This window comes from Panthera onca, chromosome B4 (genome assembly GCF_046562875.1).
Source record: "Panthera onca isolate mPanOnc1 chromosome B4, mPanOnc1 haplotype 2, whole genome shotgun sequence".
NCBI lineage: Eukaryota > Metazoa > Chordata > Mammalia > Carnivora > Felidae > Panthera > Panthera onca.
The window spans coordinates 81,489,831-81,507,914 of NC_138345.1; the positions used below are offsets into that span (position 1 = coordinate 81,489,831).

The 18,084-nt window shown below is 31.5% G+C and overlaps 1 protein-coding gene and 1 pseudogene across 1 annotated transcript; both read left to right on the top strand.

Annotated features, from left to right (window-relative positions):
• Positions 1-604: 604 nt before the first annotated feature.
• Positions 605-1,543, top strand: LOC132695340 (olfactory receptor 6C2-like; annotated as a pseudogene).
• Positions 1,544-13,536: 11,993 nt separating this feature from the next.
• LOC132660304 (olfactory receptor 6C2-like) lies at positions 13,537-15,156 on the top strand. Its single transcript, XM_081796029.1, has 2 exons — positions 13,537-14,343; positions 15,007-15,156. Exons 1-2 carry the CDS (start codon positions 13,537-13,539, stop codon positions 15,154-15,156), a joined length of 957 nt encoding a protein of 318 aa, XP_081652155.1.
• The last annotated feature ends 2,928 nt before the right edge of the window (positions 15,157-18,084 follow it).

The following is an 18,084-nucleotide window of genomic DNA, read 5'->3' on the forward strand; positions in this document are numbered from 1 at the left end:
ATGTTTATAGCAGCATTGTCAATAATAGCCAAATTATGGAAAGAGCCCAAATGTCCATCGATTCATGGATGGATAAAGAAGATGTGATGTATTATATCACACACACACACACACACAGGAATATTCCTCAACCAACAAAAAGAGCGAAATCAACATTTGCAATAACGTGGATGGAGCTAGGGTGTATTATCCTAAGTGAAATAAATCAGAGAAAGACAAATACCATATGATTTCACTCATATGTGGAATTTAAGAAACAAAACAGATGAACATAGGGGAAAGGAGAGAGAGAGAGAGAGACAAACCACAAAACTACAGAGAACAAAGTGAAGGTTGCTGGAGGAGAGGTGCACAGGGAGATGGGCTAGATGGGTGATGGGTATTAAGGAGGGCACTTCTTGTGACAAGCACTGGGTGTTACATGTAAGTGATGAATCACTAAATTCTACTCCAGAAACTATACTACACTATATGTTAACTAACTAGAATTTAGATAAAAACATGACACAAATAATTAAAATATAATATGAAAACGTAGTGAAGGTAGAGTATAGCTGATTAAATTAGATTTTATCTACACAATAATCTCTCTGAATTATCAGGCATGCAGATTGGACAGAAGACATCAGTGATTAAAAACTCTACAGTAACAACATTTTCTGGGACAGATGACCCTGAGCTGCAAGTTCTGATTTTTATCTTTCTATTTTTTACCTACATGCTGAGTGTAACGGGACCATCATCACACTCACTTTTGTGGATCCCTACCTTAAAACACCCATGTACTTTTTTTTTTTTTTTTACAAAATTTCTCCTTCTTGGAGATCTCATTCACCACTGCCTGTATTTCCAGGTACTTGTATAACATAGCAACAGGTGACAAGGTCATTACCTATAATGCTCATGTCATCCAAGTGTTTTTTACTGACCTCTTTGCAGTAACAGAATTTTTCTTGCTGGCCATCATGTCCTATGACCACTATGTGGCCATCTGCAAACCCTTGCATTGGGTAACCATCATGAGCAGAGGAGTCTGCAGCAGTCTTATTTTTTCCTGCTTGTTGGCTGGATTATTGGTCATAACCTCCCCACTTAGTCTGGGGCTAAATCTGAAATTCTGTGACTCAAATTTTATTGATCATTTTCTCTGTGATGCTTCTCCCCTCCTAAAGATAGCATGTTCAGACACATGGCTCATGAAACAAACTGTTTTAATCTGTGCTGACCCCCATTTTGACCTTTATATATGTAGTTCTATCTTATATTATCAAAACAATTTTAGGATTTCCATCTGTTCAGCAAAGAAAAAAGGCCTTTTACACCTGTTCTTCCCACATGACTGTAGTTTTCATCACCTATGCACATGCATGTTCATTTATATGACTCCTACAGCAAAAGAGAAAGTGACTATTAATAAAGCAGTTTCACTACTCACTTTTTCTGTTTCAACTACATGAAATCCATTTATTTATACACTGGGAAATAAGTAAAAAAAAGCCTCAGTGACTCAATCAAAAGAGTTGCAGCATTCTTAAAGAAGTAAAATAAAATAGCAGTCAATAAATGAAATTAAATAAAAGGTGTGGTGCTAAACATTTCTGTTAATGCTTATAATTTTATTTATCTTTTAATAATCTATATTTCAGTTATATGTCTCAGCTCCTTTTTCAATTTACTTGCATTGCACCTTAATGAGCTTATTTCTTTCCTTGTTATTTAACTTCTTGTGGGAGACATCTCAGTAAAGAAAATGAAAGTGTACTTCTCATAAATTCATTTGTACATAAATATAACCCAATATAATAAATCTTATGCTATAATAAATCTATTCTTTAGTCTTCCATAAAACTGATAGCATAATACTGCTAATTATTATACCCAAGTGTGCATAAAACACTACAAAACCTCAAGTAAGAATTGAAATTTTATGATACAATAGTGAATAAAATAAGTGAGGGCATGATATAATAATACAAGGATCAATTGAGACACAAGATAATAGCATTTCTATACTATAGGAAAATACATTAAAAAATTAAAAATGTTGGATAAAATCTCACAAATATTCTTTTGAATATATAGCTAAGAGTAAAGGTTAAAATATGGGCAATCACAAGGTATCAGAGATACAGAACAATCAGAAATGAACATAAATAACCCCACCTATAACTTGTGGATTCCCAGGAAAGCAAAGAAAGGAGGATAAAGAGTGGCAAGGTGTTGAGTTATAGGTTACAGGGGCTTGGATTAAATGTCCATATGGAGAAGGGTATTGAAGTGTCAGGATCCAAGTGGTGAAAATGCATGAAGCTGACAAAATAGCCCAAAGTCAAGATTTTAAAAGCATGATTTAGAAGAAAAATTCCCATTTTTATGAAAAGACAATAATTTTCTCTAAGAAATTTTTCTGTCTCTCTTGAGTTATGAGCTATGGAGGAGGAGTTGGGAACCATTATCATGTTTCTCTAATAGCATTTATAGTCCAAATTCTATAAAAATAATCTACTAACACCATATATAAAGAATTAAACAGTGAATCCAAATATAACTGTTTGGAATTGAAGAAATACATATTCATTGAAATAGACACACTTCATGACAATTCATAAAAAAGCTATACACAGAAGAAATCAAAGAATTATTCATCCACAAATATATTCATTATTTTCAGAAATAAACAGGACAAAAAATAAAGCAACTCCTGCTCATAACATTTTAAAACTATAAAATTAATTAAAAGTATTAGAACATGATTTTATTAAGAAAAATAAATTTCAAAAGATAAATAAATCTCAAAGTTGATATTTTTAAAAAATTCAAATTAATAATTTCCCAAAAGCATAAATTAATACAAAATAAACAAAAAATATATAAGGTTAAAAATCAGAAGGAAGATATGAATACTAATGCATACTTAGCATAACTTTATGGATATTCTAGCACAATTCCACAACAAAATGTGAAGATCTAGAGCTACAAACAAGGTTTTAGCAAAACAAAATTTTGAAAATTAATTCAAAATGTGGAAAACTTAAATATATTAATTTCCACATAACATTCGGTAAAGCAAATAAGATCTATGATTAAAAAGGCAAAAGGAGGGGCGCCTGAGTAGCTCAGTCGGTTAAGCATCCGACTTTGGCTCAGGTCATGATCTCACGGTCTGTGAGTTCGAGCCCCACGTCGGGCTCTGTGCTGACAGCTCAGAGCCTGGAGTCTGTTTCAGATTCTGTGTCTCCCTCTCTCTCTGCCCCTCCCCTGTTCATGCTCTGTCTCTCTCCGTCTCAAAAATAAATAAACGTTAAAAAAAAAATTTTAAATAAAAAAATCAATCAATAAAAAGGCAAAAGGACCAGATTACAACCAACCATGGTAAAGCAATAATCTCATTAAGATTTCAATTATCTAAATAAAAAATAATAAAAAACTCTCCCTAATGAATTTTATGAAGACATCCTAATATTTGACAAAAATCTGATTAAAACATTAAGGCAAACTGTTTAATTTTTGTTTCAATTATTGACTGATGAATGCAGTTAGACAATTTCAATTAGAATCCAACAAAATAACCAAAAATTATACTATGGTCAACCAAGATTTATTCCAATTATAGAAAGGTGTAGATAATAAAGGATACATAGATCATGATGATAATAGATAGGTAGGTAGATGGTAGACAGATGACAGGTAGATGATAGATACATAAGTAATAAACTAATGACAGATAAAAAATGTATACAGATATAGAAATATATATATAAAATATAGCCTGATTTTGTTGTACCAACAAATTAAAGAAAGGAAGATTTTATATGGGTTTTGATTAATAGATAAACTATCACCAGATAAAAATCAGTAACTTCTAAAAAATTTAAAGTAAAATACAAATATGATGAACTACTAAAGTATGATAAAAAAAAATCTAAAGAAATACAATTATATTAAACAGTAAAAGACCTGGAATAAATTAAAATCAAAAAACAAAGATGCCCCCTTTCATCACTGATATTCAACATTTCACTGCCATCTTAAAAATGCCATAATAATAAAGTAATTGGATTATCAGACTGAAGTTATGAAACTACTTTAATTAGAAATTATGAAACCCATATCTTTTCAAGTTTTTACGTCTTTGAAATGTGCGTGTGCCTTACAATGACAGGCATCTTAATATTGTCCATAGTTTAACCAGTCACATTTTTTAAATAAAAATACATAACACATAACATAAAAGTACTTAAAATAATGACACGCATTTAAATAGAGTCAATGAAATATGGTATTTTCTTCCTGACAAAATTATTATGTACCTAGAACACAATAAAATCTAATAAGAATCTAATAGACTTAGTAAGAATATTTAGTAACTTGGGTAAAGGATACAAGCAAACAAAAGTCCATTGACAATATTTACAGTAGCAATCAGCTTCTACTATTAAAGCTATCAATATGACTGCCCTGGAATAAATGCCATTATGAATGCAATGTATCATATCATAAAATATCAATTTATTCACTCTTAATATATAAATTTAACACAGGTCCAATTAGAATCAACTTTTTACATTTTTAAATTATACAAATTAACTCTAAGTTAATATGGAAGAATTAAATTTCATGAATGTGCAACACATAAATGAAAAAAAAATCCATGAATAGAAACTTGTTTTATATAATATCAAAACATATTATCAATGGAATAAAATTAATATGGTATTAGAATGAGAAGTAAAAATGATCACCAAAAAAGTTATGAAAGTACAGACTAATAAAGTCTTTATTATTATATAATTTATTATTTTGCTTGTAGTATAGAAGTGGAGAAATTTCAGTTCAGTAGGAAAATCATGGTTTATTTAATAAATGTTTTAGTTACACATGAAAAAACTCAAATGAAAAAGTTTTCTTTTTTATTCATAAAACAAATGGGTTACCTTCAAAATGGTTTAAAATTTTAGGAATAAAAATAAACAAGTAAAACCTTATTAGAAAATATCTAAGACCAAGATAATATAAAGGAGACAAATTTGCATACTTAAGAATTTAAAGACGGAATAAAAGAAAAGAAGCTTATTTGATTAATACAAGCCAACTTTATTAACCATTTTGATTGGCAAAAGATACCACTGAAAAAATTCGTAAGTCAAATAATGTTGAAAGGAAATGTGTACCACTGACAGACAAAGGGATGATTTCTAAAGCAAAGACCTCTTATAACTTAATAATACAAATGAATAAATCTAAATAGAAATTAGCAAAAAGTAGAAATACAATTTAGAGAATATTAACACTTGTTTCGTGGAGAATATATGATTGTCAACTGCATTCACTGTCTAATGCCGAAAGATTCAAATTGAAGTAAAAACTTACACTAATCAACCGGTCAATTTTGAAAAAAACTTTTTCACCTGTTGCTGACTGGGATCATGAGGACAAGGCTACTTTTCCTACAGCACATGTGAAAATTTAAATTGCTAAAGCTTTTTGGCAAGTAATCAATTTTAAAGTAATTTTACAATTTAAAAGTATATGTATACTTTGACATAGAAATTCTATTTCTACAATTCCTATCTTTCATAAATTAAAGAACCATTTTGAAAGAATATACAATATTAAAGGCATACTGTGAAAAGAAAGGCACAGTGTGGAATGCAGCATTAATGGTGGCAAAAAAAATTAAAGCCAAGTGAAAATCCATCAATTAACGGAATATCATGCGCTTATTAAATACGAGTGTATCAGAGTTACATCATTTGATCTGGAGTAATTCCCTTGAATTGTTTTGGTGGGGTGGGTTTTTTTTTTTTAAGATTAGGAGAGATTTTCACATTTTTTTTTAATTTTTATTTATTTTTGAGACAGAGACAGAGCATGAATGGGGGGAGGGTCAGAGAGAGAGGGAGACACAGAATCCAAGCAGGCTCCAGGCTCTGAGCTGTCAGCACAGAGCCCGATGTGGGGCTCGAACCCACAAACTGTGAGATCATGACCCAAGCTGAAGTCAGATGCTTAACTGACTGAGCCACCCAGGCGCCCCTGGGGTTTTTTGTTTGAAAAGAAGAAAAAAGTGGAAAATGTGTTTAATATATCAAATTTTTATAATGGAAACCTTGTCCAAACCCTTCAGTGTGTGTGTGTGTGTGTGTGTGTGTGTGTGTGTGTGTGTATTTAAGTGTACATAAAGATGGATGATAGATAAATAGATAATAGATGTGTAAAATACATGTATACATAATGGAAAAATACATGAAATATGCATAATAAAACAAAATATATTATGGGCCATAAAGTAATTCATATCCTACAAAGTATGAATTCTAACCGCAATAAAATTAAAGTAACAACATACATCAGTAAATTCTCCAAATATATGGAAACTAATGAAAATCTAAATAAAACATGGGTCAATGAAGAAATCAAGAGAGATATTTAAAGGATTTTGAATTGAGTAGAAAGCACAACATGTCAAAATAGGTTGGATGCAAGCTAAAACCATATTTGGATGAAAATTTATAGCACTAAAATAAAATAGCCATAAAAATAGCAGAAAAATCTCTAATAAATGTTTTCATTTTTCCCCTAAAACTGGGGAGGAAAAGGGGAAAGTCAATCAAATCCAAAGCAAATAGAAAATAAGAATAAAAATCATTATAGAATCAACTGACATAAGAGAACAACAGATAAAAGTTGGTTCTTACAGAAAATCAAGAAAGAAAGGAGATGCCACATATTACAAATATAAGGTATGAGAGAGGTGATATAACTACAGATTTTACAGATATTAAAAGGACAAAAAAGGAATATTATTAAAAGTGCATAATCTTAAATTGACAACTTAGATAAAATGGACAACTTCCTTAGAGCATTTTGCACTGGTGAACAATGGTGGCACTTAAATAGTATTTGATTATTAGAGATGATTTGCAGGACCTAATGTGACAATATTTACAGCTACAGTTTATTGCAAGAAAAGAATACACTATATGAACAGCATTAAAATAAGGATATGCATCATTGACAAAGGCTGGCTCACATTAAGGGATAAGAAACAAAGTGCACACCTCTTACTGTCCTCCATCTGTAGGCAATATTGCTGCACATACTTTCTCAGGCCAGAAATCACTGACATATGCAGAAAACACCTCAATCCCAGAAAGCCCAAACAGAGTCAGAACTGAGAATTTTTATATTTTACTGTGTAGGAATATTCCTACTAAATAAATAGCTTAAAACAAGAACCCTGTAGTAGTCTCACCTAGACCAAGTGCCAATGATCAATGTCACTATTACCAATAAACAATGTTAACAAGTTGGTACACCTGTCCTGAAACTCCTCAGACCCATGGTTACAAACAAACCTTACTGATCAATATATTTTATTCATTAACCAGGTGTCAGTGCTATGTTCGAAATTTAGCAAAAATATCTCAGGCCAACTCCAGGCTTGCTACAACTTACAAATAACAGATAAAATTAAAATTCATTCCAAAAAAGAAAAAGATTAACTGGCATCTATGTATTGCAGAAATTTAAAATGTGGTTTAAAACATTCCCACAAGTAAAATCCAAGCCATATGGTTTTACTGGTGAATTGTACCAAATATTTAAGTATGAAATAATACAAATTCCACACAAATGATTCCAGAAAATTAATAAGGAGAGGACATTTTCAAACTTATTTTATGAAGTCAACAATAGCCTGATAACAAAATCAGACAAACATATCACAAGTATAGAAATGGGCAAATCAATATTTTTCTTACACATAGGTGGAAAAATAAAATGTTTGCAATTAGAATCCATCTATAGATATATAGATAAGATAGACAGATTTATATAAACTCCAAAGGATTTTATTCTAGGGATATAAGACTTAACATTTGAAAATCAATAAAATCAACCATATAATGAGACTAAAAAATAAAATGTATACATATATACATTATATATGTATCAATGTATACATACATATCAATGCAGAAACATTTGAAAAAGTTCAATATCCATTCCTAATTTTAAAAATTCTTAGCAAACTAGAAAAGAAAGTGCCTCAACTTCATAAAAGACATCTACAAACACTACAACTAACACATTTAATAATGAAATACTGAATGCTTCCCTCCTAAGATCAAGACAAGAATGCCCACTGTTACTATTTTTACTCAACATTATATGGAAGGTTATAGTCAATGCAGTAAATCCAAAAATGAAAAATATCTAGGTTTGATAGGAAGAAAATAATTGCCTTTATTTCCCTGAAACTTGAAAAGCCTACGGATTCTAAATGGTTAGAATAAATGAATTTATAAATGTTGTCAGAAAAAAAATCCACATACCAAATTATAATATATGTTTATGTACTAACAACAATCAGAAACTAAACACTAAAAATTGGCATCAAAAATATGAAATATTTAGGCCTAAACCTGACAAAACATATGTAAGATCTGTATACTGGAAACAAAGAATTTGTTGAGAAGACTAAAAAGAACCATGTAAGTGGAGACATGTGCTGCTTTCATGAATCAAAAAGTAAATATTATTAAGAGTTAAACTATTTTGAAATTAATCTACAGATTTAATTCAATCTTAAAATACAAGCAGAATTTCTTGTAGAAATTGACAAGCAATTATAAAATTCATATGGAAATTCAAAAGGCCTTGAATAATCAATTCAACTCTGAAAAGGACAAACTTATAGGACCCATTTTAACACTTATTAGAAACCTATAGTAATCAAGACAGGGTGATATTGGTGTAAAGGTAGAAAAATAGGTCAGTGGAAAAGAATTGGGACTTCAGAAGTAAATCCTTACACTTATGGTCAACTGATCTTTTTATAGAAATGCAAAAACAATTCATTAAAGAAAGGTTAATCTTTTCAATAAATGGCACGAAGAATAGCTATATTTTTTAAATAAATTTTGATATATCTGTTGTACTCTTTACAAATAAATTTATAAAAATTAACTCAAAATGAATCACAGACCTAAATGTAAAACAAACTATAATACTCTTCGAAAAAATAACATAAGAAGACATTATTATTGGTTTAGGCAAATATTTTTTTAGATAAAATAGTAAAAGCATGATACATTTTAAGAAATGATGAAATACCATCTATCATAATTAAGAATTCTGCTCTTAAAAAGACATTAAGAGGGGCGCCTGGGTGTCTCAGTCGGTTGGGCAGCCGACTTCGGCTCAGGTCATGATCTCGCAGTCCGTGGGTTTGAGCCCCGAATCGGGCTCTGTGCTGACAGCTCAGAGCCTGGAGCCTGTTTCAGATTCTGTGTCTCCCTCTCTCTGACCCTCCCCCATTCATGCTCTGTCTCTCTCTGTCTCAAAAATAAATAAACGTTAAAAAAAAAAAAAGACATTAAGAGAGTAAGGCACAAACTTGGAGAAAATATTTGTGAATCACATAACTGATAAAGGACTAGTATCCAGAATAAATAAAAAACTCTCAAAACTCAATAATAAGGAATATCACAACCCAACTAAAAAAATGAGCAAATGATTTAAAAAGACACTTTACTAAAGAAGATACACAGATGGCAACTAAATGCACCAAAAGATATTCAACATCATTAGCTATTAGGTATACAAAAATTAAAATCACAATGGAATCCAATAGACCTACTAGAATGTTTCAAGTATGAAAATTGATCATACCAAAGAAGTGCACCAATAAAATATTCCTACACCACTGGTGGGACTGTAAAATCATGTGACTACTTTAGAAAAGTGTTGGTAGTTTCTTAAAAGTTAAATATATCCCTTCTATATGACCCAGCCATTCCATTCTTAGGTGTTTATCCAACAGAAATGAAATTGTGTGTCATTAGAGAGGTTTGTGCATGAATGTTCATAGCAGCTTTCTAGGTAAGTGCCTTAATAAAACTAATATGACAGAGTATCTTTAAACAGGTGAATAGTAACCAAATTGTGATATATCCACAGATGGAATTTTACCCAGAAATAAAGGGAATGAATAATAATGTGGATGAATCTCAAAAAATCATGCTGGGTAAAAGAAGCCAGATGAAAGATGGTTGACTGTAAAAAGCAGCAGGGGAAGGGGACGGAGAGGCAGGTAGGGACCAGGACTGAAGGACTTAACAAGAGGCACAAGGGCAACTTTGAGAAGTATTGATATGTTTATTATTGTGATTATGTTGGTACTTTCTTAGGGGTATACATATGGCCAAACTTACCAAATTGTACACTTTAAATGTGTGCAGTTTACTGAATGTCAATTATATCTCAATAATGCTGTTTAAAAATTTTTAAAAACAAATAAAATTGACAGATTTGACTGTATAAAGCCATGAACTATATGCCAAAACATCAGCATCACACTTTTAAAGATTTATTATAATCTTAAAATTCATATTTAAGATATTTTAAAAACAAGATACAAATAGGCATAAAAATAATGTCCACTGACACCTAATCATGCTGGCATATGTTTGATATAAATTAATGTTATGGCTCTTATTAAACTAATTCTCTAAAAGTGGAATAATATTTTTATCTAGAAATTTTACTTCTACCAATCATTCTCACACATACAAAAATATTTTTATGAAATGCTTTTGATAGAATGATTGAAAACTACAGAAAATAAAGAACACTGTACATTTAATTCAGACACTGGTTTAAAACTGCCAAAATAATCATATAGTCAACATTAATAGTGACTAATTAGAAAAAAACAAATGTATATCATGTGATAAATTAATATATGTAAATATATAAAAGTGTATTTGTTTGGTAAAATATACATAACACAAAATCTACCACTTTTGAAGTGGAAAAATCAATGGCATTAAGTACCTTTGTATTGCTGTGCAACCATAAAAGCATACATTTTGCATACAATTATAAGATATGGATGAAATCTTTATGCATTCCTAAATAATATTTATAACACAGTTGAGGTATTTGGAAAAAATATCTGGAAGGATAAAATCTATAATGCAAGCAGTAGCCTTACATAATTGTACAGTATAAACTTTTCCTTTTGCTTATCTGATTAAAATTAGCCAATGATAATAAAACACTTATATAATAAAGGATTTTATCATATAATAAAGGATAAAAAACTTCCAAATGCCTTAGTGGATGTGAAAGTTTAAAACAAATTAACTGTGTGATTTAAATGATACAGTTGTCCTCCTGACCTTTGTCAAATGCTGCTATAACATCCTCCTATCTCCAAAGACAGTCCCCACTGAAGCCAGTGTTATTTGTGTTTTTGCCAAACTTCACTAGTCAGAAAATTAATGACTCTTGACTGTAGGTCACCAAGGACCATTTATTTTTTTCACTTAGTAAAATTTTCTGCAAATTAAAAAGAGAAGTCACATTTGACATGGTAAAAGCGTTTCTCTTTGCCCTTATAATTCATCTCTTCCACCAGTGGAGGGAGTTCCTTAGCCCTTAAAGTAATTTATTTTCTTTTCAGTGATGGAAATAGTAAGAAAATATTTGGAGTCTAATAACAACACTGAGCCCATTACCAAGTCTGTCCAAGTTGTTGGAGAAAGTAAGCAAGGGAATTTTTATGCATTCCCAGACATGTCAGTGAATGTGAAGACATAAATACCTTTATAAAAATATCACTTAACATTGTGGTCTTAATATTACTATGGTTAAACAGCTAACAGAAACTCTGATTTACTAACAGAAGATTAAGTATAATAAAGTTTGTTTCTTTGTCTATACTTCCCTTTGTAGGATCTAGGTTGTATTTTCTTCTGGGAAAGAAAATGGATTTTAGTGATATCTTTTATATTTTTAATGGATTTAAGTTATATTTAAGAGGTGGCATTTTTTAGAATAAATTTCCTCTGTGTAGATAAATGTAATTGCCTGGAGGTTTGTATGCATAAGATATATAAACAAATTATATATAACAATGTAAGAAATATTTAGGGTAACTTTGGATAGATATTCAACCTCAAATTTAAAGTAAAGTGTCTTCATATATAGAGAAGTATATAAATGCCCTTACATTACTCTTCCCACCCCCCAAAAAGAACACCATAATGACTGAAATGACAGTATTTCCTTGTAGAATCTTGTGCTCATTTTAAACATATTTGAAAGGGAGAAAAAACAAAATCGGTTAGTTACACTTCAGTGTCAATCTGTTTATTAACTTCTGTCATAAAACATGTTATAATGTCTTGGGGAAAAACAGATATATTTTGAAAACTGAATAATGCTCAAAGTTTGAGGGCCACTAAGATTTCACAGTGGTACATATCATCTCAAAGATTCAGAGAAAAGAAGGAAGGAAGGTGGGTGAGCTGCAAGTATGCAAAGATATAACTGTTCCTTCTGCACTCCATTGTACATAAATATTTGACAGTTGTTGAATGAGAGACTAAATTTCCTAAGAGGATTCTAACTTTTGAGTAAACCATGTTCCTCAGTTAGGGACTTTTCTGTGTATTAGAAGCACTGTGAATGAGGTAAATTGTCACAGACATTCTGTCACAAACAATTCTGCCGCAACCTCAGTAAGAAGAGAACACAACAAGTTAAACAATAAAGTGAATTCACTCATAAAACAAATAAGCTCAATATGCAAGGGGAAAATATTTTCTATTAATCAGCATCAGAAAAGCTCAAGGTTTAGGATACGATTGTATATTAGAAACATTTGAGTCCCTACTAGTGTAGCATCAATGAAGATAAAATAATTCATTGACTGGAAGATGAGGGAGGGAAGATAAGGCAGTCATCACTTTTGCCAGTAGTAAAGGTAACACAAATTCAGTACACATAATGTGAATATTCAGAAAAACAAGTAGGCTGTCTAACAGGAAGTGGTGGGGGGGCAATCAGCATAGTGTAAGATTGCTAATAAGAATTAAGTACACTTAACCTAAAAACACACCAAAAACCAAAAACCTTCTTTTGGAACAAAGCCCTCAAATTTTGCTCTAGTGTCTGTATAGTGAACCGACGTTATATTAGCATTGTTTATTTAAAAAGACCCAAAGAGCCAAGAAAAGACATGCAATAGAGGGTGAAATTTTGTCACTTAGATTCTGAACAGGGAAGAATTCTTCAGAGCCAAAGACATTTTTGTTACCCATAAAATGACACCCCTCAGTAATCTACTTAGTCACGTGGAAAAATCCTAAGCACAGGATAGACATAAAATGTAAATAAATATATATATAAAATACATGTTTCTGTTATATTATAAACATATATATGTTAATTATATATTAATATAATTATATTAGATATATTATATATTAATTAATTATATTAATATAATATTAATATAATTATATTAGATATATTATATATTAATTAATTATATTAATATAATATTAATATATTATATATTGTATCTATTAATGTATTATAATAATTATATAATATGATATATCTCATAATGAGATAGAAATATAAAAATTTGAATATATTTTAGAACAGTTAAAATAATCTATAATCTATAAGAAAATTTTTATGAATATCATATCCAGATTGGAGAGAAGTCAGAAGCCAGTGATGAGAAACAGTACAATAACAACATTCATTCTGCTGGGACTGACAGATGACCCTGAGCTGCAAGTTCTGATTTTTATCTTCCTATTTCTCACCTACACACTGAGTGTAAGTGGAAACTTGACAATCATCATACTCACTTTTGTGGATCCTCACCTTAAAACACCCATGTACTTTTTCTTAAACAATTTCTCCTTAGAGATCTCATTCACATCTGCCATTACTCCCAGGTATTTGTATAGCATAGCAACAGGTGACAACATTATTACCTATAAAGCTTGTATCATCCAAGTATTTTTTACTGACCTCTGTGGAGTATCAGAGTTTTTTCTGCTGGCCGCCATGTCCTATGACCATTATGTGGCCATATGCAAACCCTTGCATTATGTGATCATCATGAGCAAGAGGGTCTGCAGGATTCTCATCATCTGTTGTCGAATGGCTGGTTTATGTGTAATAATCCCACCACTTAGCCTGGGTTTAAATCTAAAATTTTGTGACTCTAACATGATTCATCATTTTGCCTGTGATGCATTTCCCTTAGTGAAAATCTCATGTTCAGATACATGGTTCGTGGAATGGACAGTTATAATCTGTGCTGTGCTGACCTTGAATATGACTCTTACTTGTGTAGTTCTGTCATATGCTTACATCATCAAGACAATTTTTAGATTCCCTTCTGTTCAACAAAGGAAAAAGTCCTTTTCGACCTGTTCTTCCCATATGATTGTGGTATCTATCACCTATGGCACATGCATTTTCATCTATATGAATCCTACAGCAAAAGAAAAAATGACCATTAATAAAGGAGTTTCACTGCTCATTTCTTCTTTTTCCCCTACATTAAACCCATTTACTTATACCTTGAGAAACAATCAAGGTTAAGAAAGCCTTCAAGGACTCAATCAAAAGAATTGCCTTGCTCTCAACGAAGTAAAAGGAAATATTTTTAAAACATCTCAAAAACAAGAATAAATGTCCACAGACATTTTGCAAGTCCATAATCGTGTTTTTTAGTAATAGATGCTTGAGTTACATTAATTTTCTCAACACTTCTTTAACCTCCCTTCCATTGAGCCCTTCTCATGCCACTTTTGTCTTTTGATTTTTCAAACAAATATTTGATAGTTTTGCATATCAATTTCTTAAAAATTATTTTGAAAAGAAAGTAGCTTCATAATATTATTACAATATATAATAAAAATTATTCCTTGGGAAAATATAAGGCAAAATTCTTTGTGACTCTTCAATATACAAAATAAATAATATCTAAACACATGTAAATTTTAGGCAAAATATCTAAACTGGATGAATAATCACATAACTTAAAAAACATGTGAAAAAGAATAATAGCACTTTTCATGTTGAGGAAATAGACCAAAATTCACTATTATGAACACACAGAAATACTGGATACTGGTTTCCATCACCTATGGCAGCTGCATCCTCACAGATATCAAGACTTCAGTGAAGGAATCAGTGGCCATTAACAAGGGTGTGACAGTGTTCACTACCTCCATTGCTCCGGTTCTGAACCCTTTTATTTATACACTGAGGAACAGGCAAATCAAACAAGCCTTCAATAACCCAGTCAAAAGAACTGTGATATTTTCCAGGAAATAAAAGAATGTGAAGCCAAAGAAACACATAAACTTATCAAATTTTCTAGTCAAGTTACCTTGTTCAAAACACTCATCCTGCTCTACTAACATCTTCCTCGCAAATGTCTTTTAAGATCCTTCCACAAACAGGCATGCTAACAGTTTTTAAAAATCTAAATCCTAGTTTTACCTCCAAATTAGGAAAATCAGAAAACAAAACACAATAAATTAAACAGAAGTATATCTCCAAACCAGAATATATCAAGAGAAAATTTGTTACATTTTCAGCAAAAGACTAAGTAATGGTTGTCATTGCTTCTTCCAATACAAAACTTTCAAATGATTTATCGCTTGATTTCACTTCACAGATATGAATTTGGTAGTTTCTTTAGGTCAGGTACTATGTTAAACACCAAATATAAAGGAGACAACAAACCAGCAAAAATTTACTCCCATGTACCCTCAGGGCCAAACAATTCAAAAGAAAGCAAAATAGTTGACTTGCACTCAAATAAATATTTTTCTGTGAAAGAGTTATAAACCTTACAATTATGGAAAAATATCAAAATAAAAAAACAAAAGTTATAAGATTTGTAACTATTGTCACTATATCAAACTGATAATAAGCAAAACTTTTAAATGTTATATATAAGCTTTTCTCAAAAACTACATGAAGTAAAAGGGAAGATGATAAAAATGGATAACTATTTTGAAGACTTCAAATATTTTGGTATTGAAAAAAAAAAAAAAAGACTGCCAGATGTAGACACATATATTGAAATGCCAACACAGAATGTCACTAAAATACACAAACCCTTGCCAAAGAAATCAAGGAAATAAAAACAGCTAGATACATAGGATGTTGGAAACTTAGAAAAGTTTCCAAAAGGAATATGAAAAGCTATATATAAAGGTTTTGTATCTTTTATTATATAAAGATATACATTGGAGGAATATACACTGTTTACCACATTTCCTCCAGAAAAAGTAGCTCATACAGATCATATTCTGAAACTACTTTCCCCATCCCACTACTCTCCATGCTTTAGGAATTTGAACTGACATTTTCCCTCTGCGTTCATGTCTAAGTCTTTTCCAACCACTGTTTGAAAACTGCTTTCCTGTCAAAATATATTTTCCTCATTCTTTGTTGGGTCACTCTTTTTTTCCTTCAGTTTTAAATTTAAAAATTAGGTTTCTCAAAAAAGTAAGCATAAAACTACCCTTTGGTCTAGCAATCCCACTTCTGGGTATATACCCCCCAAAAAAATGAAATCAGGATCTCAAAGAGATATCTGCCCTCTTATATTCATTGCAGCCCTAGTCGTGATAACCAATATGTAGAAATATATGTCCATCAACCTAAATGTCCATCAGCTGATGATTGGATAAATTAAATGTGGTGTATACAATGGAATATTATCCAACCTTTGAAAAGCAGGAAATTCTGCAACATGCAACAATATGAATGGACCTTGAAGACTCCTTTTAAGTGAAATAAGCCAGACACAGAAAGACAAGTAATCCATGATCCCACTTACATGAAATATCTAAAATAGTCAAATTCATAAAGCCAAAGATTAGAATGGTAGTCACCAGGGACAAAGGGAGAGAAAAATAAGAAATTGTTAATCAATAGGCATCACTTAAATTAAGCAAGAACATTCATTTGGGATCAAAGAATTTTAATTCAGGATACACAGATTTGGGTAAGTAACCCAAATAGTTTCCTATTAGGGAGTAAAAGTCAGCAGCTTTTTAAGCAAAAGGGAATGCTTGTATACATTATTTGCAAAGAACTTTTTATTGATGTTGGTGGCAAAAAGCTAATCTTGACTGAATATAATTGGTTGCTAAACAAAATCTATTATTGTAGCAAATTGCAGGTATTTGGGCTGAATCCTTGGAATATTTGAGATCTGACCCAGTTTAAAAGCACATAGTTCCACGGGTGAGGACAGGTTCACCTCCTTAATGGCCTCCCAGCTTCATTGTAAAAACAAAAACAAAAACAAAAAACAAAACAAAAACCTTGATATAACTGACTCCATCTCATTTTGCTTTTCACATTTCCCTCTTTTGTTTAAGATCTTTCTCTGAAAACATCACTAATCAATCATGTATTTGCTTAGGCCCACATCGCTGGATGGACTTATCCCAGGAAGTCATGTCCCATGCTGGGGGAATTTTTAACCTTTGGTGGATGTTTTAAGGACACTGTCATTAGAATCAGGCCACACTGAAAAACATGAAGGTAGTCAGAAAATGGTTCCTAAACAGTTTCCTCATCTGGGGCTTTATTTAGTAAGCCACTTGGCGTTTCAGGTGAATCAAACCATGGAGTGACCACAATCAGATGCCCATGGAGGTTTTAGATGATCTTTCTTAGCAAAATGATAAGCATAAAAGGAGTAATTAGCAATAATAATATTCCAAAAACCTCATGTATCTTAGGCATTAATCTAGGAAATTGTTAAGAATGTTGAATTAGGAAGTACCTAAAGGCTCAGTACACTTAATGCAACAGAACAGATCTAAAGAACAAATCTAAGGAAGTAAAACCTTGCTGTTGGCAAATCATCAAGACCAGTACAATTTCATATTTTAACAAGATAAAGTCCTAAGTACAAAAATGGAGTCATTGCTGTCAACTCTTGTCACATCTTTCCCTCTTTGCTCTTAAGTCCCTGGAGAAACATCAAGAGAGTAATATTAGTCCCTAAAAGGCCAGAGTGGTTCCATTACCTGCTCTGTTTCCTTCTAATCCCTTTGTCTTAGAGGAGCAGGATGGGGAGGGGGGTGGCAGGGGATGTGGGGGGAAGGTCCTGTGACTAATTCCTCCATTCTGGTCCATAAAATTCACACTGATGAAAAGCATCTGATATAGTCATCTGTGCAAACATAAGCTGTGCATCTGGGTGAGTCACAGCAGTGGATTCAATTTTTAGTA